The following is a 23,385-nucleotide window of genomic DNA, read 5'->3' as shown; positions in this document are numbered from 1 at the left end:
CAGCCCACTCAAGAGGCAGTCACCCCCCAGACACGGAGCTGTTGCCCGAGGCCTGCTCTAGCCACTGTGGGGTGGAGAGGGGCACTTACCAGACCCTGGGCCTATCCTATGCACTGACATACAGTAGCCTATTTAATCCTGACAAGAATTCCATGGGGCAGCACTATTACCAGCCTCCTGTTTACAAACGAGGCAGCGATACCCAGAGTGCTTATGCAGCTTGCCCTGGGTCTACAGTGGGGAGGTAACGGAGCCAGAAGGGCCTGCATGCAGCCCACGCCCATGCAGCCTGGAGATGCGGACAACACCACTTGGTAACCGCACAGACCTGGCCTCCAATCACCGGTCTTCGCCTCTTGGAGCCGGACTCTTTACAGGGTTGTCATGAAAATTAAATAACTGTAAAGCTTGGGCGCCTGGGCGGCTCAGCTGGTTAAGCGTCTGCCTTCAGCTCAGGTCATGGTCCCAGGGTCCTGGGATGGAGCCTCGTGTGGGGCTCCCTGCTCAGCGAGGAGTCCGCCTCTCCCTCTGCCTCCCCTGCTCGTGCTGTCAAATAAATAAAATCTTAAAAAAAAACAAAACACAGAACTGTAAAGCTCACTAAGGTGTCCACTCATGGCACAAATTCCACAAAAGGTGGTGCTCTCAGACCTGCCACCTGCTCGGTGTCCCCCCACCCCCACCACCGCTCTAAGTCCAGCAGCCAGGACCCTCTGCACAGGGAGATGCTGGTCCAAGTCCTGACGCCAGAGGAACAAGAGCCTGAAGCAGAGGAAAGGAAAGCAGAAGCAGAAGTGTTGAGGAGATGGCCAAGCCCTAAGGAATTCTAATCTAAATCACAAGACAATTTTTGGTAGAATCTGACAACCTGATTTGATTTTATTTTATTTGACAAACTAATTTTAAACTCCAGATGAAACAATAAAAGTCCAAGACCAGCCAAGACTTAAAGAAGAGCTGGGTACAAGTTGCTATAGTAACTAAAGCAGTGTGCGTGCAGGGTGGAGAGAGACAGATAAATGAGTGGAACAGAACAGCAGCCCAGAAAGAGACTCAAGCATAGAAAACCCCAGGTAGATGAAAACATGAGAATCAAAACAAAACCTTAAAAAAAAAAAAAATCAGACGAAAATATGGGATAGGAATAGCTTTGTGCTTCAGTCCTAAGGATGATGAAGTGGCCTGAATCCAAATTAGAAGCTGCTGCATCTGATGCTGGTGGTAAGACACTGTGAATGTACTTAAGGCCCCTGAACTGCACACTTAAAACAAAATGGCAAATTTTGTTTTATATATAACATATATATGTTTTACCGCAACATAAAAAAATTAATAATGTAGAATGGCCAAACCAATTAATTATATGCTCTAAGTGACAGAATTATATGGCATATGAATTAGATCTCAATAGAACCATCTAAAAAAAAAAATCTGCTGTACCAAATGAAGACACTATAGGGCATCTTGGTGGCTCAGTGGTTGAGGGTCTGCCTTTGGCTCAGGGTGTGATCCCGGAGTCCTAGGATCAAGTCCTGCATCGGGCTCCCCACAGGGAGCCTGCTTCTCTGTCTGCCTGTGTCTCTGCTTCTCTCTCTGTGTCTCATGAATAAATAAAATCTTCAGGAAAAAAAAAAAAAGACGACACCATAAATAAGACTAAAAGATAAGCCACAGGCTAAGAGAAGTGTAATATATGTAACAAAGAAAAGGCTTAATAATAATATATATGCATGTGTGTGTATATAATACTTAAAATCAGCAAGAAAGGGGGAGACTCAGTGGCTCAGTGGTTGCTCAGTGGGTGGCTCAGTGGTTTAGCGCCTGCCTTTGGCTCAGGGTGTGATCCTGGAGTCCTGGGATCGAGTCCCACATCGGGCTCCCTGCATGGAGCCTGCTTCTCCCTCTGCCTGTGTCTCTGCGTCTCTCTGTCTCCCATGAATAAATAAATAAAATCTTAAAAAAAATAAATCAGTAAGAAAAAGACAGCACCCAGCAGAAAAACAGGCGAAGACTAGAATAGGCAATTCACAGAGAAGAGAGACCTGAGTAGCCAACAAACAGGAACAGATGTTCAAGCTGCCTAAGAGGACGCGCGGGTTGGAATGTGGAACCTTCCCACATGCATCTCTGACTGGCAGACGTGCAACAGGCACAGGATTAAAAGACTGGGGAAAGCAGGAATGCTCGCACTCTGTTGGTGGGAACAGAAACCAGCACATCCACCTTGGCAATCCGGAGTCAAGTCTAAAGTGCACACACTCATCACTGTAATCACAGCAGTTAACATGCACCGTCTACGAAGTACCGTTCTCAGCGCTCTACACTTATTGACTCATTTAACCTTCTCTACAAGCCAGGACATAGAATTTGTTCTACTTTACAGATGATGAAACTAAGGCACTGAGGTTAAGGAGCATTCCCCAAATTACCCCATAAATAACTGCGAGTCCACAGTCGTGAATTCCACTAGTAGATAAATTCTTGTTCCTTGGGATTGTTAGGTAATAGAAAATACGTATTATGAGGGGTGCCTGGGGGGTCTCAGCGGTTGAGTGTCTGCCTTTGGCTCAGGGAGTGATCCCGGGGTTCCGGGATCGAGTCCTGCATCAGGCTCCTTGCAGGGAGCCTGCTTCTCCCTCTGCCTGTATCTCTGCTTCTGTGTCTCTCATGAATAAAATAAGATCTTTTAAAGAGAAAAGAAAATACATATAATGAATGGTCTCCAGCCCTGGTTCCTGGCAGAGAGCTCCTAAAACCCTTGTAATTTCCTAAGAGGTAAGAATATGAGGAACAGGGCAGCCCAGGTGGCTCAGCGGTTTAGTGCTGCCTCCAGCCCAGGGCCTGATCCTGGAGACCCTGGATTGAGTCCCACGTCAGGCTCCCTGCGTGGAGCCTGCTCCTCCCTCTGCCTGTGTCTCTCTTTCTGTGTCTCTAATACATAAATAAAATCTTAAAAAAAAAAAAAAAAAGAATACGAGGAACATCTTTTGTTCTGTGGAGGTGGCCGCGGGTGGGCTCCTGGGTGGCTCCTGAATGGAGCAGCTCACCAGAAAGACCAAGCCTCCACCTGAAGCTCGGAATTTTCTGCCCTGCTTCCTATGCTCCAGAGAGTGGAGGGGGGTTAGAAGTGGAGTTAGTGACTGATCATGGTTACATGAAGAAGCCTCCATAAAATCCCAATAGTAGGGGTTCAGAGAGCTTCCAGGTTGGCAGACACACCCACATTAGAAGGGTGTGCACCCCACCTCCTGCACTCGGGACCCTCCCAGACCTCACCAATGTATCTCTTCAATCTGGCTGTTCCTCTGTGTCTTTAAAAAAAAAAAAAAATGTATTTATTTACTTGAGAGAAACAGCAACAGTGAGAGGGGAAGGAGCAGAGGGAGAGGGAGAAGCAGGTTCCCCGCTGAGCAGAGCCTGATGGGGGGGGCTGTATCCCAGGACTCTGAGATCATAACCTGAGCCAATGCTTAACGGGCTGAACCACGGAGGAGGTGCCCTTCATCTGTGTCCTTTATCACACCCTTCAACAAACTGGTAAACATGTTTCCTTGAGTTCGGTGAGATGCTCCAGCAAATCAGTCATCAGAGGTTGTGGGGTAACCTGGACACATACCACTGGCGACAGGCATGTGGGGAGAGGGCAGGCTTGCAGGACTGGGCACTTAATCTGTGGGATCTGATGCCCTCTCCAGGTACGCAGTGTCAGACTGAGAAATTGTAGGACACCCAGCTGGTGTCACAGAGAATTCCTTGGTGTGGGGAAAACCTCCACACATTTGGAGTGTCCTGTGTGAGTACGGTAGCAGCGTAAGAGTAAAGCTGACATGCGGGAACACACACTGGGCTTTCCAACACAAGGATGCTCCCTCGGGGTACCTGGGGGGCTCAGTCAGTTAGGCATCCGCCTTCGGCTCAGGTCATGATCCCAGGGTCCTGGGATGGAGCCCCACATCGAGCTCCCTGCCTGGCAGGGAGCCGGCTTCTCCCTCTGCTCCTCCACCCTGCTCATGCACTTGCACGCTCTCTAATAAATAAATAAAATCTTAAAAAGAAAAGGATGTTCCCTCAAAGTTGTTTGTTACAATGAGAAACTAGAAATGCCAAAATGTTTGCAATATGGAAATCAATACACTGTGATGAAGTCAGAATACAGAATGCCACGTAGCAGTCAAGAGGAATGAACTAGATGTATATATAACATGTTATTAAACAAATATTATTGAGTGAAAAACTCATGTGCAGAATGAAGTGCCCACGATATCTGTTACATAACATTTAAAAAAAAAATTTATTTGTTTATTCATGAGAGACACACAGAGAGAGGCAGAGACACAGGCAGAGGGAAAAGCAGGCTCCCTGCGGGGACCCTGATGGGGGACTCGACCCTAGAGCCCCGGGGTCACGTCCTGAGCCCAAGACAGATGCTCAACCACTGAGCCACCCAGATGCCCCTATTATATAACATTTTAAATATACAAAATAAGGCTATGTATGAAGGATATATATGTATTTAAATATAATTTTTTTTTTCTTAATGGGCAGAAAGGATCTAATACTCTAATTTCTTGACAGTGGTTGTCACTATGGAGGGAGGGCAGGGAATGGAACCTGGCAGAGATATGTAGAATTCAGTATTATCTGAAATGTTTCTGTTCTTAAAATATTGGAGGCAAATATGGCAAAATATTAATTTCAGGTCTTAGATGATGTCACTCTCTAGACTTTTCTGAACCGCTGAAACGTGCCTAAGTGGATGCCTCAGTACTTCCAGAAAGGGAAGTGGCAAGTTGAGGGCGGAGGTGTGATGAGAGTGGGACACCTGTGGATAAGCACACGGTGGGAGCCTCGGGGCCGCAGGGCTGAGGGCCACCTGGGAGGACAGGGCTGGCACAGGGGAAGAGGAGAGGCCAAGGCCAGAGCGACGCTGCAGCACCCGCCGCGGCTGGCATGGGTGCCATGGGCAGGGTTATGAAGGAGGAAACCGAAGGGAGGAGAAACCCAGGAAGGGCCACCAGCAGCTCAAAGCGGAACCAGAGGGCGGATTTCACACCCACGAAGCGAGAGAGAACAGTCCCACTCACCATCCTCACTGCTGCCCCCACCGAGCCAGGGGCGGGGGCTCGAGGAGACCCTCCTCACAGGCTTCCCAGGGACTAGATCAAACTTGCTTTGTTAAGGTTGAATGATCTGAACAGGGCAGAAGACTTCGGGGGTCTCTGCTGAAATCAAAATTAACTCTCCCCTGGCTGGAAACCACACCCTTCCGGGGCCCCCCTTCTGGTCACAGGGGCAGGCACAGTTGTACCATGTGGTCTCACTTTTCTGGCCGCAGCCAGTGATGGAGATCTGACCTGAGCTGGGACACGGTCCCTCCCCCAGGAATCTGGATCGGGCCTTAGAGATTCCAGCACCCCGCTCCCCAGATAATATCCTAAGCAGAGATCATGAAAAACTTGGAAGCTGGGGGTACCTGGGTGGCTCAGTTGGTTGAGTGTCAAACTCTAGATTTCGGTTCAGGTCATGATCTCGGGGGTTATGGGATGGACCCCAAGGTGGGCTCTATGCTCAGCAGGGAGTCTGCTTGAGGAGTCTCTCTCCCTCTGCCCCTCCTCTGCTCCTGCAGGTGCGTGCACTCTCTTTCTCTTCAAAATAAATAAATAAATCTTTAAAAACAGAACAACAACAACAAAAAAAACAAATTTGGAACCTGGGCAAGGCCACCTTTTACCACGTGGGTGGCCGGAGAGGCTGGTGTGCACAGACACAGAGGCAGCAGCAGAGCCAGCTGGAGAGATGGACCCAGCTCTCGGTGGCTCCCATTTCTTGATTCCCTCTGAAACCTTGGGCACCAAAAGACTATGAATTTATTTAAAATTTTACTCAGGGGACAGCCCCGGTGGCTGAGCAGTTTAACACCGCCTTCAGTCCAGGGCATGATCCTGGAGACCCAGGATTGAGTCCCACGTCGGGCTCCCTGCATGGAGCCTGCTTCTCCCTCTGCCTGTGTCTCTGCCTCTCTTTCTATATATATATCTCTCCGTGTCTCTCATGAATAAATAAATAAAATCTTTAGAAAAATAAAATAAAATAAAATTTTACTTTGGTTTGCTTTGGTTATTGTCCTGCAGCCAGAACCCTCCCTGGTACAAAGGACAGCCGAGGACCATCCTGCTGGAACGCGGTCTCCTTCTGTCCCTTTCTGCCCTCACCACCCACTTCCCGCCTCTGCTGGGGCCACCCGCTTCTTTAAGTCTCATGTTGGCCATCTGCTAAAAAGAGATATACATAGAAATACAAAGAAATTTCAAAAAAGAAAAAGGAACTCCATGAAATTAGAAAAGTATCAATCTGTAATTGAGCCACTGGGAACTCAGACAGCATTTCCCAGGGAAACCGTGGTATAAATGCTGAGCTGTATCCTGGCTCGTTCAGCTACGATGCTCTGAAAAGTATCTCGGGGTGCCAAGCATCTGCCTTCGGCTCAGGTCATGATCCCGAGGTCCTGGGATCGAGCCCCGCATCGGGCCCCCTGCTCTGCGGGGAGCCTGCCTCTCCCTCTCCCTCTTCCCTGCTCATGTTCTCACTATCTCTGTCTCTCAAATAAATAAAATCTTTAAAAAAGGGAAAAAAAAGTATCTCAGGTCCTTCCAGTTCCTTCCACCTCACTGTGGCCGCCCCAGTGTCCACGCCATCATCACCTCTTACCAAGACACTGCGGCAGCCTGTGCTTTTCCTCGACCCACTTTCCAATCCCTCTCCACAAGGCAGTGGAGACCTTCCAAACACAGAAATCAGGCCATATTATTCCCTGGCTTCAAACCTCCCGAACTACCGATGTGACCTGCACGTCCTTGCTGGTAGAGCCCCGTCAACTCCTATCTATCACTCAACCTGTCATCAGAGCCTAGAACAAGCCAAACGTGTCTGAGGATCAGGCCTTGGGGCCTACTGTTCCCTTGGCCTGATGGCTCTCTCCTTAGTCCTCCCACCTCTTCATCCTTCAGACCCCTGCGTGAAGACCACTTCTCCGAAGGCCATTCTGTCCAGAAGAGGCACCTCCTCCTCTCCTCAGCGTGCTGCTCACTCCCACCACGGTCTAGCACCATGAGGTGACCCAGGGCCTCTGTTTACTTGGCACTCCTCTTTTCCCACTGCTACGTTCCTTCAGGAGCGCAGGGAGCCTGTCTTCTTCTCCGCTGCATCTGACACACATGATGAAATTATGAATGAAGGGGTGCCTGGGTGGCTCAGTGGTTAAGTGCCTGCCTTGGGCTCAGGGCTTGATCCTGGGGTCCCGGGATCGAGTCCCACGTCGGGCTCCCCACAGGGAGCCTGCCTCTCTGTGCGTCTCTCATGAATGAATAAATAAAATCTTTTAAAAAATTATGAATGAAATACTTTAGAGCTGCAACTAAAAATAGCAAACAAAACCCCTGTAATGCTTATAAACAAAGGAAACAGGAAGCTCAAGTTGAATAAATATTTTAAACACAGCACCACTAGTGGCTGACAGCCCAACCTGCCTACTTAGTAGGAACTGAGGATGCTAGGGGTGAGGACGAGGTTCAAAGCCACATCGGGCCACACGGTGGGCCCACAGCCCACACCCGTCCAGAAAGAGGGTCATTCTGTGTGTGTGTGTGTGTGTGTGTGTGTGTGTGCACGCACCTGAAGAGGCCTTTATTTTGCCTTCACGTGTGGCTGCTACTTATAGGTTTGGCGCAGAACTCTAGGATGGAAATCACTTTCCCTTCTTCCGTGGCTGTTAGGAACAGACCTGTGGGCGGCCTCCCTGGGGTCTACTCTCTAGGGTGCTGTTCCGAAGGCTCCCAGGAGTGTGCCCCAGGGTGAGGATTTTCTCATTCCCTGCCCTGACCACTCAATGAGCCCTTTCAATCTGGAAACACGTCCTGTCCTGTCGTTCTGAGAAACTTCCTTGCGTTGGCTTCTCAGCCAACTCCAATCCAGCCTTCTCCTCCGGGCTCTTTTCGGAGCTCCTCTCCGGCAGATCTGGGGCTTCCAAAGGGGTTCCTTTAATTTTATCAGTTCTCTCCCCTTTTATAAACTTCTTTGAGTTTTTGTTCTAATTTCTAGTAGGAGATTTCCTCAAGTTTATATTCCCATATCGCTCACCTGTTATTTACTTTGGTCATCTTATTTTTAATTGCCAGGAGCTCTCTTACTCTCCGATTGTTGGTTTTATTCACATTCTTTTCTGGTGTGACAGATGCAATTGCTCATCTCTAAAGATAATTTAAATGTAGGCTTTTTCTTTTTTTAAGGTTTTCTTTGGCTCCTTGAATTGCCGTCCTTTCCTTCCAAGTGGCTTTTGACTTTTTATTGGTTTCAGTCTGTTTTTCATGCTAGAAGCTTCCCTCAGACGTCTGGCTGGGCATGCCTGGCCCATAGTTCATATGGAAGCGAGGTGCTACAAAGCTGACGGGAGGCTCCTCATGCGACAACAGAGCTTACCTCCTGGGGGCGTCACCTCACAGTGGTCCACAGGAATCCTGATTTCTTGGAGGACTCTGAAACATCAACCTGTAGATCTTTTCTCTGGGGCCAGTCAGGTTTTCCAGAGACGGGTCCACCAAATATCAGCCTAGCAGGTACTAGGCCTCATTGCTCTCATTCTGGGAGCTGAGTGGGAGGAAAGCAGAGTGGGAGGGAACGGGGTTTCAAAGTGGTGTCTCACCACCATCCTGTGCTTGGTATCTCAGTCTGCTAATTCTCTAGCTAAATTGCTCCGGAGAATAAATTTTGCTTCTCTTGTCACAGTGAGGAACAGTCATTTGGATGTGCACTTACGGGAACTGGGAGTTTGATCATTCCTTATATAGAAATGATTCTTTTTTTTTTTTCCAACAAAAAGTCCTGTTTTTAGCTCCATGCACTTATCTCTACCTTCCAAAGGATCTTATGCATCTAATTCCTGGCCCTCTCTGGAGCTATAAAAAGTGAATCTGCTTCCTTCTTGTCAGTGCATCCTTCTACAGACATAAAGGTTTCAGCTTTTTCTGCTCTGCTGAAAGTTATCATTTATTCATCCACTTTCTATCTTTCAAAGACATGTTGACGTCTTTTATGGTCTCCTCTCTCTACTATTCTCTTGGCCCTTGTGGGTTTATCACTTCTTATTATTTTGCTACCAGGTTATTGCTACAGTTTAAGGAGGAAGTGAAGATAAACACGTCAACCTACCACTTTTAATCAGTACTTAGATGTTACCGTCTCCCTCCCACCCACGACTGCTCATTTATAGTCACTAATAATTCTGAGGGCCAGGGGCTGTGTTTGGTTCACAAAAGAAACACAAAGAAAGAAAAGGATGAATTTTTCTGAAGCATCTGGAAAGATAAGAATACTGAGTAAAGAATTAAAAAAAAATGGAGGCGCCTGGGTGTCTCAGTCAGTAGAGCATGCAAATTTTGATCTTGGGGTCCTAAGTTCAAACCCCACACTAGGTATAGAGCTTACTTTAAAAAATAAAATTCTTAGTTTCCTTCACTGACCATCAAGTGGCTCTACTGGGGCTTCCAAAGGGGTTCCTTTGTGGGCAGCTTTGTGGCCCTGCGCATGGCCAATGGGTAAGAAAGGAAGAAAGTTCCAGCTGCAGGTTGCTTCCATGTATGAGTCACTGGCAAGACTGAACCTAGGAAGATGGCTTCAAGGAAGTGCTGTGATGAAGAACTGTTATTAGACAGGAACGATATGCTTGGAAAACCCATAGGCTAGCTGCTGTAGCCATACTAGTGGATCCCAAATCTCAGTAATCATCTACTCCAGACCCATGGAATCCAAATCAAATCTCTGAGCCCAGGGATAGAGCACCAGGATCCATTTCCAATGAATTTCCCAGAGGTTCTGATGTAGAATTTAAGTTTGGAAACAACTGAAAAGAACACACGCCAAAAGTAATACTGTACATGTGTGTGTTTGGATATTTTTAGAGGAAGGTCAAGAGGAGCAAAGGGAGAGAGAGAATCTTAAACCCAGAGATTCCAATGAGGGGCTCAATCTCACGACCTGAGCCAAAATCAAAAGTCGGATGCTTTAACCAACTGAGCCACCAAAGCGCCCTGTGATTCTGTATATTTTTAAATATCTGAACACATCTGAATGTTGGGACTAATGATGTAGGAGGGTAACCTCTCACTGGTAACAACCCAAAGAATCTGTCCTCCAAATATGCACAGTAATTCCTTAGGCTTGGTACTTTCTAAAGGCTCTTTTGTTTGTTTGTTTTTTTTAAAGATGGAAACTTATTCTGTTGTAATTATATTCTGTATTTTTTTTAAAGTACCCTCAAAACCAAAACAAAACCTTCTAGGGGCGCCTGGGTGGCTTAGTCAGTTACGCATCTGCCTTTGGCTCAGGTCATAATCTCATGGTCCTGGGACAGCGGAGCCCCACATCAGGTTCTCAGATCAGCGGGGAGCCTGCTTCTCCTTCTCCCTCAGCCCCTCCCCCTGCTCATGCACTCTCTCTCTCTCTCTCTCTCTCTCACATTCTCTCTCTCTCATAGATAAATAAAATCTTAAAAAAAAAAACCCTCCCTGTCTTTTTAAAATTAGGCTTCTCTAGACAGCACAGAGGTATTTACAAAAAGCCTCTCATGTGAGTATCCGTGGCCTGGAATCACTGCTGGAGAGAAAGTCAGCATATTTTCACACAGTGACAGTTCTGCATCCTTTTCAGCCAACCATACGTACCGTTCTTGAATAGCTTTGTTGTAAGCCCCAGCATTCAGTGTTTTTCTGATCAAGTCACAGATGTGAGAGCTCTCCCCTGGGCACCGAGGGAGTCCATAAACACCTAGAGCAGCAGAAGACAAAATCCATTCATCCCTTCAATAGTTGTGTATCAAATACCTACTATGTACAAGGCACTGTGAGGAACAGCTGCCTCTGGTCTCATTCATTTATTCTTCAAGAAAATAATGGGCTGAGAAGCCACACCATGCCCGGTTTCCTCCTAGTGCTCCTACACTCTTTTCTGCCCAAGGCCTTGGCACCAGCTCTTCCCTGGGAGATGTGCTTCTCTCTGCTTCAGTGGTTGCACTCATTTCAGCTCTCAGGTCTTAGCCTAGGGAGGTCACATCTGACAACCCTAATTCAAGTGGTATCCACCCCCCTTCCCTCCCCTCCCTCAGTTACACCTTCCATCCTATCCTCATCATCCTCAGCAATATTTTCAGGGGTACCAGGCATAGTTCAAAGCATATATTGCCAGTAATTCATTTAATCCTCACAGCCACCAAGTGGAGTAGAAATCAGTATTTGCTCCATATTGCAGATAAGAAACTTCAAAACAGAGAGGTTAAATACTTTGTCCAAGATTCAACAGTAAGTATAGAGACAAGATATAAACATAGGTAGCTTGGCTCCAGAGCCCACATCTTTCTTTTTCTTTTTTTTTTAAAGTAGGCTCCACTCCCAGTGTGGAGCCCAACAGGGGACTTGAACTCACAACCCTAAGATCAAGACCCTGAGAGAGAACAAGAGTCAGATGTTCAACCAACTGAGCCACTAAGGCACCCCCAGAGTCCATATCTATTCTGTCCTTCAAGTATTATCCTGTTTTTTTCTTTAAATATGCTCCAGGCCCAGCGTAGAGCCCAATGCAGGGCTTAAACTCACCACCCTGAGTTCATCTTGAGCTGAGATCAAGAGTCGGATGCTTAGCCAACTGAGCCCCCCAGGTGCCTCATACCCTATTTTTTTCTTGATCATAGTTCCCACTATCTGTATTTATTAACTTGCTTCATCGTCTATTTCCTAAATCCCCTCACTAGAATGGAAGTTTCCTGAAGACAGGGATCTTGTCTGTCTTATTTATAGATTTTCAGTAAATATTTGTTGATTGAATGAGTGAATGATAAAGTTCTTTTTATCAACTTGCATTTGAATAATACTTGTGTTTTTAAAAAAGTATTTTTCTACTTATTATCTCACTTCATCCTCTGAAAAATTCCCAAAAGATGGGCAGGGGCTTCTATCACTTTCCCTTAGCTGCAAAAGGGACCTAAGGGGGACACCTGGGTGGCTCAGTGGTTGAGCGTCTGCCTTCAGCTCAGGTTGTGATCCTGGGTCGGGGGATCGAGTCCTGCATTGGGCTCCCTGCATGGAGCCTGCTTCTCCCTCTGCTATGTCTCTGCCTCTCTCTCTGTGTGTCTCTCATGAATAAATAAAATCTTTTTTAAAAAATAAAAATAAAATAAAAAGGACCTAAGGTACTAAATTACTTGCCCATCAGCAACAGTTAGCTGAGTGGATCAATTTCTTGATTATCAGGAGAACCCTTCTGCCCCTACCCCATGCCAGCTGATAGCTATATCCATGAAAACAGAGATAAAGTTCTATCCCAAAGACACATCCTTCCCCAAAAGTGTATTATTCTGCCTAAAAAGAAGACTTACTATTTTTCAAAGGATTTAATTTCCACTTTTACTTTACAAACAAAAAAGCTTACATGCTATCATTTGCCTGAGCATAGATTCAATAGGACATCACCAATGTCAGAAAACAGGAAAGGCAGGGCACCTGGGTGGCTCACTCAGTTAAGCATCTGCCTTCAGCTCAGGTCATGATCCCAGAGTCCTGGGATCAAGCCCTGTGTGGGGCTCCCTGCTGAGCGGGGACTATGCCTCTCCTTCTCCCTCTGCCCCGCCCCCACTCATGCACGCTTTCTTTCTCTCTCTTTCAAATAAATAAATAAAAATATTAAAAGAAAAAAGAAAAGAAAGAGAACAGGAAAGGCTGTTGGCCTTCCCTGACTCAACCCCTACCTGCCAAGAAGCTGCAACCATTTCACCTCACCTCCACATCAAGCTGGAGAGAAGCAGACAGCAACCTACTGATTTCACCTGTGTTCTTGGCAGCAGCCAAGAACTAGATAGTCTTCTAGTCTAGAGACTCTAGAATCCGGAGTCTCTTCCTATTTCTTTAATTCTGGCTACTTTGTTATAAGCTGGGAAAACAGGATTTTCCAAGGATCACTGGCTTTTTGTACAAATAGAGCTACTGGAATGTTTTTAAATCAAGTTACGTGGATTAGAACAGAGAAAAAAAGGAGGCAAGGAGGCCAAAGTTACCTTGATGTTGTCCCCCAATCGAGATTAGATTGATCATGGGAGGTGATGGGCATCTCTGAGCCACTGCCCTCCTGTGGGAAAAAAAATTATCAGCTGACTGTCAGATAAAAATGTATCATCAACAACCAACTTCCCAGATTAAGCTACTTCATCCTCTGTGATTCCCCAAAGCCATGGGATGTCAGGATTTCCCCCAATATGGCCAAACACAAATCCTTCTTCTTTCATAGAAAATAAATTAAGTTCTGGGCAGCCGAGGTGGCTCAGTGGTTTAGCGCTGCCTTCAGCCAGGGCCTGATCCTGGAGATCCAGGATCGAGTCCCACATTGGGCTCCCTGCATGGAGCCTGCTTCTCCCTCTGCCTGTGTCTCTGCCTCTCTCTCTCTCTCTCTCTCTGTCTCTCATGAATAAATAAAATCTTAAAAAAAAAAAAAAAAAAAGAAATTAAGTTCCATAAAGCTTTTCACATGGAGACATTTTAGAATAGCTTTCCTTCCAAGATAGATGAAGAGCTCAAAAGAATTCGAGGAATGGATCTATCTGAATAAAAGAAAAAAATGAATTCCATGTAAGTGATACAACAAGAAAGGGACTTACAGAAATTGGCCTCCCTGAGAGAATCCCATAGCATTGTAGCCTTGATGCAATTTAGGATCCTTAGCAAGAATCTGACACACAGTTGTTACTTGGGAATTGACATTCAAGAAGAAGCTGTTCTCCACATCCTAAAAGAGAAGCCACAGAGAAAGGACGGGATGAAAACCATGCATCTTCCCTAAGAGGCCAAACCTGGTTAGGTTGGAATTCCCAGTAGCTCCCACTACTCAAGAGCTAAAGTATCATTGTATGATCCGCTGCTAAAAATGCAAGGCAAAGTATTTGAATAGTACATTCTATGGGGCGCGTGGGTGGTTAAGTGTCTGCCTTCAGCTCAGGCCATGATCTCAGGTGCTGGGCTCCCTGCTCAGTGGGCAGTCTGCTTCTCCTTCTCCCTCTGCCCCTCCCACTATTTATGCATGCACACGCTCTCTGTCTCTCTCTTAAATAAATAAATAAAATCTTTTAAAAAAATAGTACATTGTATGAAATCAGTCAGCAAACCTTCAAAGGGTCAAAACTGTGAAAGGCCTTACCTCCATCAGGGTCTTCCCAATCTCTAAAGATAAGACGTAAATTCCAGGTATTTTCTCCTCAACCATTTTTTTAATAGCTCCCATGCTTAAGGGATTACAACAGCTGTCTCCTAGACAACAAAGACAACAGTGGATACTCGTGAACCAAAATATTACACATTTTTTTAAAGTTCTATGCTTCAGGGGCACCTGGGTGGCTCAATGGTTGAGTATCTGCCTTTGGCTCAGGTCGTGATCCCGGAGCCCTGGGATCAATCAAGTCCCGCACCAGACTCCACACAGAGAGCCTGCTTCTCCCTCTGCCTATGTTTCTGCCTCTCTCTCCCCCTGTGTCTCTCATGAATAAATAAATAAAATCTTTAAAAATAGGGGATCCCTGGGTGGCTCAGCGGCTTGGCGCCTGCCTTTGGCCTAGGGCGTGATCCTGGAGTCCCGGGATCAGGTCCCACATCAGGCTTCCTGCATGGAGCCTGCTTCTCTCTCTGCCTGTGTCTCTGCCTCTTTCTCCCTCTATGTCTATCATGAATAAATGAATAAAATCTTTAAAAAAAAATCTTTAAAAATAAAGTGAAAGTTCTATGTTCCAAAGGGCATTATTAAGAACATGAAACATACATAATGGGAAAAAATATTTGCAAAATACATATCCAATATGGGTAAACCCATATTTATACCAAGGATATACAAAGAACTCTTACAACTCGACAAGAAGTTAATCTAATTAAAAAATGGAAAAAGAATTTCAACAGACCTCTCTCCAGAAAAGATATACAGATGGCCAACAAGCACATGAAAACATGCCCAACATCACTGGTCATTAAGATAATGAAAATCAAAACTTAAATGAGAGACTATTTCATACTTACTAGGATGGCTTTAATAAAAAAAATTTTTTTAATTAAAAAATGGAAAGTAACATGTATTAATAGGGATGTAGAGAAACAGGAACCCTTGTACATTGCTGGTGGGAATGTAATATGATGCAACCAACCACTGTGACAAGTTTGGTGGTTCTTCAAAAAAAGGTAAACCTAACAATTACCATATGACACAGCAATTTCACCTCTAGATACCTACCCCACATAAATTAAAACATGCCCAACAGAAACTTGTACATTAATGTTTATGGCAGCATTATTCATAAGAGCTAAAGGGTGGAAATGACCCAAATGTCCATCAAGGAGTAAGTGGATAAACTGTGGTATATACATAGTGGAATATTATTCAGCCATAAAAAAAGAATGAAACACTCAGGTGCTACAATATGGATGAACTTAAGAAACATTATTGTAAGTGAAATATGCCAAACACACAAAAAAAATCACATAATGTATGATTACCTTCATCCAGAATAGGCAAACCTATAGAGGCAGAAAGCAGATTGGACATTTCTACAGGGTATTGGGAGTGCGGAATAGAGTAATTACTTAAGGAGTATCCCAGGTGTTTCCTGGGGTAATGAAAAAGTTCTGAAATTGGAGAGAATTGGTGGTTGTACAACACTGTGAATACACTAAATCCCACTAATTATATATTTTAATATGGTTAACCAATCATATGTTGAGTTCCACCCCAATTTAAAAAAAGAACATTTTTTGCTTGGCTCATGTTTATCAAGTAATAACAAACTTCAAAAGCCCACACAATATAATTGGGACACCAGATTCACAATTGAAAAATAAGCAGAGGTGCACATTATGCTCCCTTATCATCTGGAACACTTGGGGTTAACAGACTCAAAAGCACTTAAGAGTCAGACTCAAAAAAAAAAAAAAAAAAAGGGTCAGACTCAAGGCTAGGACCAGAGAAAGGCAAGTGAAGCACCTGGGACACCAAAATTGAGGTCCGTGCAAGCGCTGACCCTAAACTTCTACAAACTGGAGACAGAATGCCGTCTTAAATTTTGCACCATGGGGGCCTCCTTGCCTCATCCCACTCCCAGCCCTGCTTCCTGTTCCATGGAACCAAACTTAAAAATGGGAAGCAAAGAGAAATAGGCTGAGGTCATTTCCCATTCTGAGCTTAATCATCACATTTCGAACCTAAGGGGAACCTGAAGAATTCATTTTTGAAAGAAAAGCTAAGGCTTAGAGCATCTTCTTATTTCTCCGGTAGTGACTTAACTCTGCTGCAATAGCCCCAGGGCCCAGCACAGAGCTCTGTCTAGATTTGTGGACTCAAATTTCTCTCTCTCTCTCTCTCTTTTTTTTTTTTTCTAATTTCTCTTTGAACGGTGTTCTTTAACAAAACTGTCATCCTCTTCATGCTCCGCAAACTGCCTTTATTAGGGTCATTAGTGGTCTTCACATTGCTAAACCCAATGACCCGTTCTCAGCTGACCCACTGATAAAACTCTATATAACTGATTACTCCCTCTGTATGGACTGGCCTTCCTGGACGTTACACTCTCCAGATGTCCCTCCACCATCACTGTCTCCTCAGCTAGCTCCACCTCATCTCCTCAACCTCCACATGTTGGAGGGCTCAATCTTCAGATCTCTTCCCTCCTGTGTACACTCAAGCCCATGATCCTGCCCAGTCTTGGGGCTTTAAACGTCAGCCATATGTTGAAGGCCCCCAACCTAAATCTCCAACCTGTGTATCTGTCCTGGACTCTGAACTCCAAACGCCCCTCCAATGTCTCCTGGATGTCTTAACAGGCATCTCACATCTAGAAAGTCCCAAAGCAGGCTCTTGATCTCCCCACCCCAAATTTGCTGACCCTGCAGACTTCCCCATTTGGGTATAATGACAACTTCAACCTTCTACTTGTCCAGCCCTAAACCCATGGGAATCATCCTTGGCTCCTTTCTCTCTCTCTCATCCTGAATCTAATGCATTAACAAATTCCGTTCGTTCTGCCTTCAGAAGATACTCACACTTTGACCACTTCTCAGCATCTCCTCTTTTACTATACTATTTCATGTCACCACCATCTCTTGTTTAAATTGCTAGAATAGCTTCCTAACTTGTCTCCCTGCAAATGTCTGTAACCCACTGTAGTCTTTTTTTTTTTTTTTTTTTTAAGTAGGCTCCACACTGGGCTTGGAGCCCAACGCGGGGCTTGATCTCACTACCCTGAGATGAAGACCAGAGCTGATATCAAGAGTCAGATGCTTAAGGAACTGAGCCACCCAGGTTTCCCCAATCCATTCTTTTTTTTTTTTTTTAAACATTTTTTTTTCATTTATTTATGATAGTCACAGAGAGAGAGAGAGAGAGAGAGAGAGAGGCAGAGACACGGGTAGAGGGAGAAGCAGGCTCCATGCACAGGGAGCCTGACGTGGGATTCGATCCCGGGTCTCCAGGATCGCGCCCTGGGCCAAAGGCAGGCGCTAAACCACTGCGCCACCCAGGGATCCCCCATTCTTAATATAGCAACCAGACGGGGATTCCCTGGGTGGCTCAGTGGTTTGGGCCTGCCTTTGGTCCAGGGCATGATCCTGGAGTCCCCGGATCTAGTCCCGCATCGGGCTCCCGGCATGGAGCCTGCTTCTCCCTCTGCCTCTCTTTCTCTCTGTGTCTATCATGAATAAATAAATAAAATCTTTAAAAAAAAAATATAGCAACCAGACTGGTGCTTTTAAAATGTAAGTTATAAAAAAAAAAAAATGTAAGTTATATCAGGTCACTCATGTGCTCAAAACGCCTCAAGGACTACCCAGCCATCTCTTTGTAGCCAACTCCGTTGGCAGGCCCAACGTTGGCACCCCCCTAACCTAAACCCCTATTTTTTTCTCCTTGCTCATTCAGTTCCAGCCCCACGGACCTAAATGTTGTTTCTTCAACATATCAGACATATTTCCACCTCCCGGCCTTTGCATTTACTGTTCCTTCTACCAACTATCCACATGGCATCTTCCCTCACCCACTTCACATCTCCGCACAGATGTCACTTTCTCAATGAATCCTTTCCTGACCTTGCTTATAAAACTGCAAGCCCCCACCTCCCATATGTAGCCCCCTCCCTGCTTTATTTTTCTCCATTGCACTTATCACCATTTTACTTTAAGACCTGTCATTTTGGGGATCCCTGGGTGGCTCAGCGGTTGAGCACCGCCTTCGGCCCAGGGCGTGATCCTTGGAGTCCCAGGATCGAGTCCCACATCGGGCTCCCTGCATGGAGCCTGCCTTCTCCCTCTGTGTCTTTCAAGAATAAATAAATAAAGTCTTAAAAAAAAAAAACCAGAGACCCGCCATTTTTTAATAGTCTGTCTCCCCCACCCCGGCCTCCACCCCCCGGGGGGAGTAAGTTCCGAAAGAGCAAAAAATTTGCTCTGTTGGTTGTCGTACCATCTCGTAGGTGCTCAATAAAGACGCGTTAAATGTAAAAAAAAAAAAAAAAAAAAAAAAAGAACCCTAGGTGCCTAACAAATCTCCGTTCAAGGGAGGATGTCCGTCCGGGTCCCGCAGCCTCCGCCGCCGCCGCACCCGGACGCCCCGGCCCTGAGGATTCCCCGCGAACAGCCCGAACCCCCCAGCGCGACGCACGGCTCCCGGCGAGCCCTCCCGAAAGCCAGTCCCCGCTCCCGTCTCCCCCTTCCACCGCAGAGCAGCCCCCCCAAATCCTGCAGACGCCGGGCCAGCCGGGGGCCGCGCGACCACGGCCCTCGCCCGGCACGCCCGCGCCCTGCAGACGCGAACCCAGGTCGGGGCGAGCGGGGCAGGCGCCAGGCCCCTCCGACCCCGCCGCTCTCGCTCACCCATCCCATGCCAGATCACCAGCGGCAGCGGCGCGGCCGGGTCCAGACGCCAGGGCGCCCGGGCAGCGCCGGACCCCGGCAGGAGGGCGACGGCCAGGAGCCACAGGCAGCTGGGCGACGCCATCTTGGCCCGATCACGTGACCGCCGCCGCGGCACCCCCCCCCCCCCCGCGGCCGGGCCTGGCCTCGGCGCCCGCGGGGGCCGCCCGTCCGCGCCTCGCCTCCCGCCGCGCTCCTGCCCCACCGAGGCGCGGGTTGCGTCGGCGCATCCTCGCCGCGGCCTCCGGCCTCCTGACAGCGCTGGACGCCCTTCTCCCCACTTTACAGGTCTGGACACTGAGGCAGCCGAGAATGTGAGACAGGTGCAAAGTTGGCAGGGCTAGCAAGTTGCTGGCAGGTGTTGCGCAGCCCCTGCGCTGTAGCGCCTTGGAGAGAAACATGCTCCGTGCAAGGAAGGTAGGAAGGGGGCATCCGGCTCCCTATTAGAAAATGAAGGGGGTAGCCCGAGTGGGGCAGCGGGTTAGCGCCTGCTTCCGGCCCAGGGCGTGATCCTGGGGACCCGGGGTTGAGTCCCCCATCGGGCTCCCTGCATGGAGCCTGCTTCTCCCTCTGCCTGTGTCTCTGCCTCTCTCTCTGTGTGTCTCATGAATAAATAAGATCTTTAAAAAGACAAAAAATAAATAAATGCCTAGACATACGTGGGGCACCTGGGTGGCTCAGTAAGTGAGCATCTGTCTTTGGCTCAGGGCGTGACCCAAGGGTCCTGGGATCGAGTCCCACTTCGGGCTCCCTGATTGGAGCCGCTTCTCTCTCTGCCTGTGTCTCTGCTCCCCCCACCCGTATCTATCATGAATGAATAAATAAAATCTTTAAAAAGAAAAGAAAATGGAAGGAGAGAGGTCATTTCCAGCCAGCGCTACGAATGACCTGGTGTGGGGTATTTGTCTTGGATGTGAAGGAAATGTGGGATTTCAACAGGCAGAGATGAAATGCAGGAGGACTGGAATGAGCCAAGACGGAGAGGTGGACAGGAATGGGATGTTTTGCAAGAAAGGGCAGGGCTTCTAGACTGACACGAATATCTGTTGGATTTTTATTATTTTTTAAAGTTTTTATTTATTTATTAATGAGACACAGAAAGAGAGAGGGGCAGAGACACAGGCAGAGAGAGAAGCAGGCTTCATGCAGGGAGCCCGACGTGGGACTCGATCCCAGGACCCCAGGATCACGCCCTGGGCCAAAGGCAGACAGACGCTCAACCGCTGAGCCCGCCAGGTGCCCATCTGTTGGATGTTTAAACCACAGCTGCTTTCTGGCTTAACCTCAGAGCTGAATGAGCAGGAGCCTCTCCTTCACCGTTTCTCCCTTTTGCATCACCCCCCCCCCTTTAATCCACTTCATGTTCTATTGCCCAATTCGTTATCTAAATCCATTTTCATCTTCTCAATTCCCCATTCACAATATTTTTTTCCGAGAATTATCCGAATAGTCATACATAATTTGGCAAGTAAATTAGGATGTATCCACCACCATACAATGGAATGCAGTGAGGTGAATTTTATAAAGGATAAGATAGACTTTTATATAGCTACATGAAAAAGTCCTCTGTACAGGGTAAAGGAAAAAGTGGTTGCACACCCACCTGAAGCCCTTTTTATCTGATGCTGTTGGGCCTGGTGGTTGGTTGTTACTTGATAAAAATACATAGAAATGCAGAATTGTAAAGCATTATACAGTATACAGTTGTGTTTATTTTTTTAATGTAATTTAAAAAAAAGTAACTTTAAGATATAAGCCACTCTGTTTTCCTTAAATTTAAGACTTGGGGGGGGGGGGTGGAAAGACTTGTGAATGTAAATTGCTTCATCAATCTTTTGAAATAGCCTCAGGCTTTTTCTGTGATTATGGGGCCACTGGCTGAAGTGTTTCTTAGATGATTTGTACTTCTTGCCTTTAACAAATCACCCATCATTTTTTTCAATGCTTCTTTAAAATGGGGCATTAACTGGAGGGCACTGGTAAAGCAATCTGAATGCAAAGTTCTTCTAGACGTGTGTAGTTCTTACAATCACAGAATTCTCATCAATACCTAACTTAGAAGTTTTCACCACTTTGCTTTCTTTTTTTAAAAAGATTTTGTTTATTCATGAGAGAGACACACACACACACACAGGCAGAGGGAGAAGCAGGCTCCATGCAGGGAGCCCAACATGGGATTTGATCCCTAGACTCCAGGATCACGCCCTGGGCTAAAAGCAGGTGCTAAACCTCTGAGCCACCCAGGAGTCCCTCATCATTTTGCTTTTAACTAGTCTTTCCAAAGCATTCAACTTAGTTTTCATAGAAACATCTTTTTATGCTTACATTTTCAAAAATTTAATTAAATTACAATAGCAAATTTCACTGATATAAGAAAGTGGAATAAACCCAGCTGATATTTGGAAGTCAGGTAGCTCAACTGGCAAGAACAGATCTACCCCAAAGCTCTCAACAATAGCCTCCCTGAGCACCTGTGTGGCTCATTCAGTTAAGCATATGCCTTCAGCTCAGGTCATGATCCCAGGGTTCTGGGATCAAAGCCCTGCATTGGGCTCTCACCCTGCTTAAGCAAAAAGTCTGCTTCTCCCTCTGCCTGCACCTCCCCCTGCTTGTGTTTTCTCTCTCTCTCTGTCAAATAAATAAATAAAATCTACAAATTAAAAAAGTAGCCTCCTAAAAAAAAATAAATAAAAAATAAAAACATAAAAAAGTAGACTCCTAACCCTGTTTAGCATCCTGGGGGCATTGGTAAGTACGTTTTAAAGTTTTTTTTTTTTTCTTAAGTAATCTACACCCAATGTGGGGCTTGAACTCATGACCCTGAGATCAAGAGTCAAATGCTTCACCAACTGAGCCAACCAGGTGCCCCTTTATTAGATTGGGAGAATAGATTAGGAACAAAGAAAGTTACTATTTATTTTTGCAAAAAGTATATATGTTACAGTGATGGTTGCATTTGTACCACTCTATGTTTATTAAAAATCATTGGATCAGTGACGCCTGAGTAGCTCAGCGGTTGAGCTTCTACCTTCCACTCAGGTCCTGATCCCGGGTCTGAGGATTGAGTCCCACATTGGGCTCCCTTCGAGGTGCCTGCTTCTTCCTCTGCCTATGTCTCTGCTTCTCTCTATGTGTCTCTCATGAATAAATAAATAAAATCTTTTTAAAAATCATTGGATCAGGGATCCCTGGGTGGCACAGCGGTTTAGCGCCTGCCTTTGGCCCAGGGTGCGATCCTGGAGACCCGGGATCGAATCCCACATCGGGTTCCCGGTGCATGGAGCCTGCTTCTCCCTCTGCCTATGTCTCTGCCATTCTCTCTCTCTCTCTCTCTGTGTGACTATCATAAATAAATTAAAAAAATTTTTTTTAAATCATTGGATCATACACATGAAATGGGTGAATTTTATTGTATGTAAAACCTACCATAATAAAGCTGTTCTTAAAACATCTATTCACAAAAAAAATTAAAAAAAAACATCTATTCACGTATGTCTAGATTTTTCACTGAATTTCTAATTTTCACTGAATTGCTAAAGCGCTGGCAAGGCAACAGAGTTTTCACTATTCACTTTTGGGAGGGGAGGAACGCTTCACCAATTCGTGAGTCATTGTGCAGGGGCCATGCTAATCTCCGTATTGTTCCAATTTTAGCATATGTGCTACAGAAGTAAGCACCACGTTTTACCTTTTTTTTTTTTTAATGTGTATTTATTTATTTATTTGAGAGAGAGGGAGAGAACACACGTGCATGCTAGCAGGGGAAGAGGAAGGAGAGAAGCAGACTCTGTGCTGAGCATGGAACCTGACTCGGGACTTGATCTCACAATTGAGATCATGACCTGAGCTGAAACCAAGAGTCAGCCGCTTCACTGAGCTATCCAGGTGCCCCACCACTTTTGACTTTTTATACATAAGTATGGCTTGAATTTTTACAACAAAAGATACATAACTTTTATTTTCTCCCCGCCCCCCCCCCGGTTTTATTGATATAATTGACATACGACACAGCATTAGCTTAAGGTGTACATCATAATGGTTTGATAGAGATACCTTAACTTTTATAGTCAGAAAAAAAATAAGATGTACATACATCAAAGATATAATTAAAAAGTGTATAATGTATATATACATCAAAAATTATTATACTGTTTGGGACGCCTGGGTGGCTCAGCGGTTGAGTGTCTGCCTTTGGGCCAGGACATGGTCCCAGGATCGAGTCCCACCTTGAGCTCCCTGCATGGAGCCTGCTTCTCCCTCTATGTCTCTGCCTCTCTCCCTGTGTCTCTCATGAATAAATAAATAAATAAAATCTCTTTAAAAATTATTATACTTTTTGATTAAGATAACGAAATAAAGCTTTCTCATAGGCTCTGTTTCCGCCAATACCTAAGAAAGTTAAAATTTCATCCAC

The 23,385-nt window shown here is 46.0% G+C and overlaps 1 protein-coding gene and 1 pseudogene across 4 annotated transcripts in view; both read right to left on the bottom strand.

Moving 5' to 3' along the window:
• The window catches only part of PPT1 (palmitoyl-protein thioesterase 1), a 71,035-nt gene that overhangs the window by 7,105 nt on the left and 40,545 nt on the right, over positions 1-23,385 (bottom strand). For 3 of the 4 annotated variants that reach the window (XM_035699044.2, XM_025419820.3, XM_049094345.1), the window contains exons 2-5: positions 14,230-14,339; positions 13,694-13,821; positions 13,097-13,167; positions 10,716-10,818 (exon numbers count right to left, since the gene is read on the bottom strand). In XM_035699044.2, the coding sequence (XP_035554937.1) occupies positions 10,716-10,818; positions 13,097-13,167; positions 13,694-13,821; positions 14,230-14,313 (386 nt within the window). In that variant the 5' untranslated portion in view covers positions 14,314-14,339. Of the gene's footprint in view, positions 1-10,715; positions 10,819-13,096; positions 13,168-13,693; positions 13,822-14,229; positions 14,340-18,932; positions 19,090-23,385 lie in introns of those variants that run through there. The other variant, XM_025419819.3, reaches the window with a different exon arrangement.
• LOC112642676 (U6 spliceosomal RNA) lies at positions 22,549-22,649 on the bottom strand (annotated as a pseudogene).

The sequence above is a fragment of the Canis lupus genome, chromosome 15 (assembly GCF_003254725.2).
Source record: "Canis lupus dingo isolate Sandy chromosome 15, ASM325472v2, whole genome shotgun sequence".
In the NCBI taxonomy this organism is placed as follows: Eukaryota; Metazoa; Chordata; class Mammalia; order Carnivora; family Canidae; genus Canis; species Canis lupus.
The sequence above is the reverse complement of the archived record's forward strand: the minus strand, read 5'-3'. Positions and strand labels throughout refer to the sequence as shown.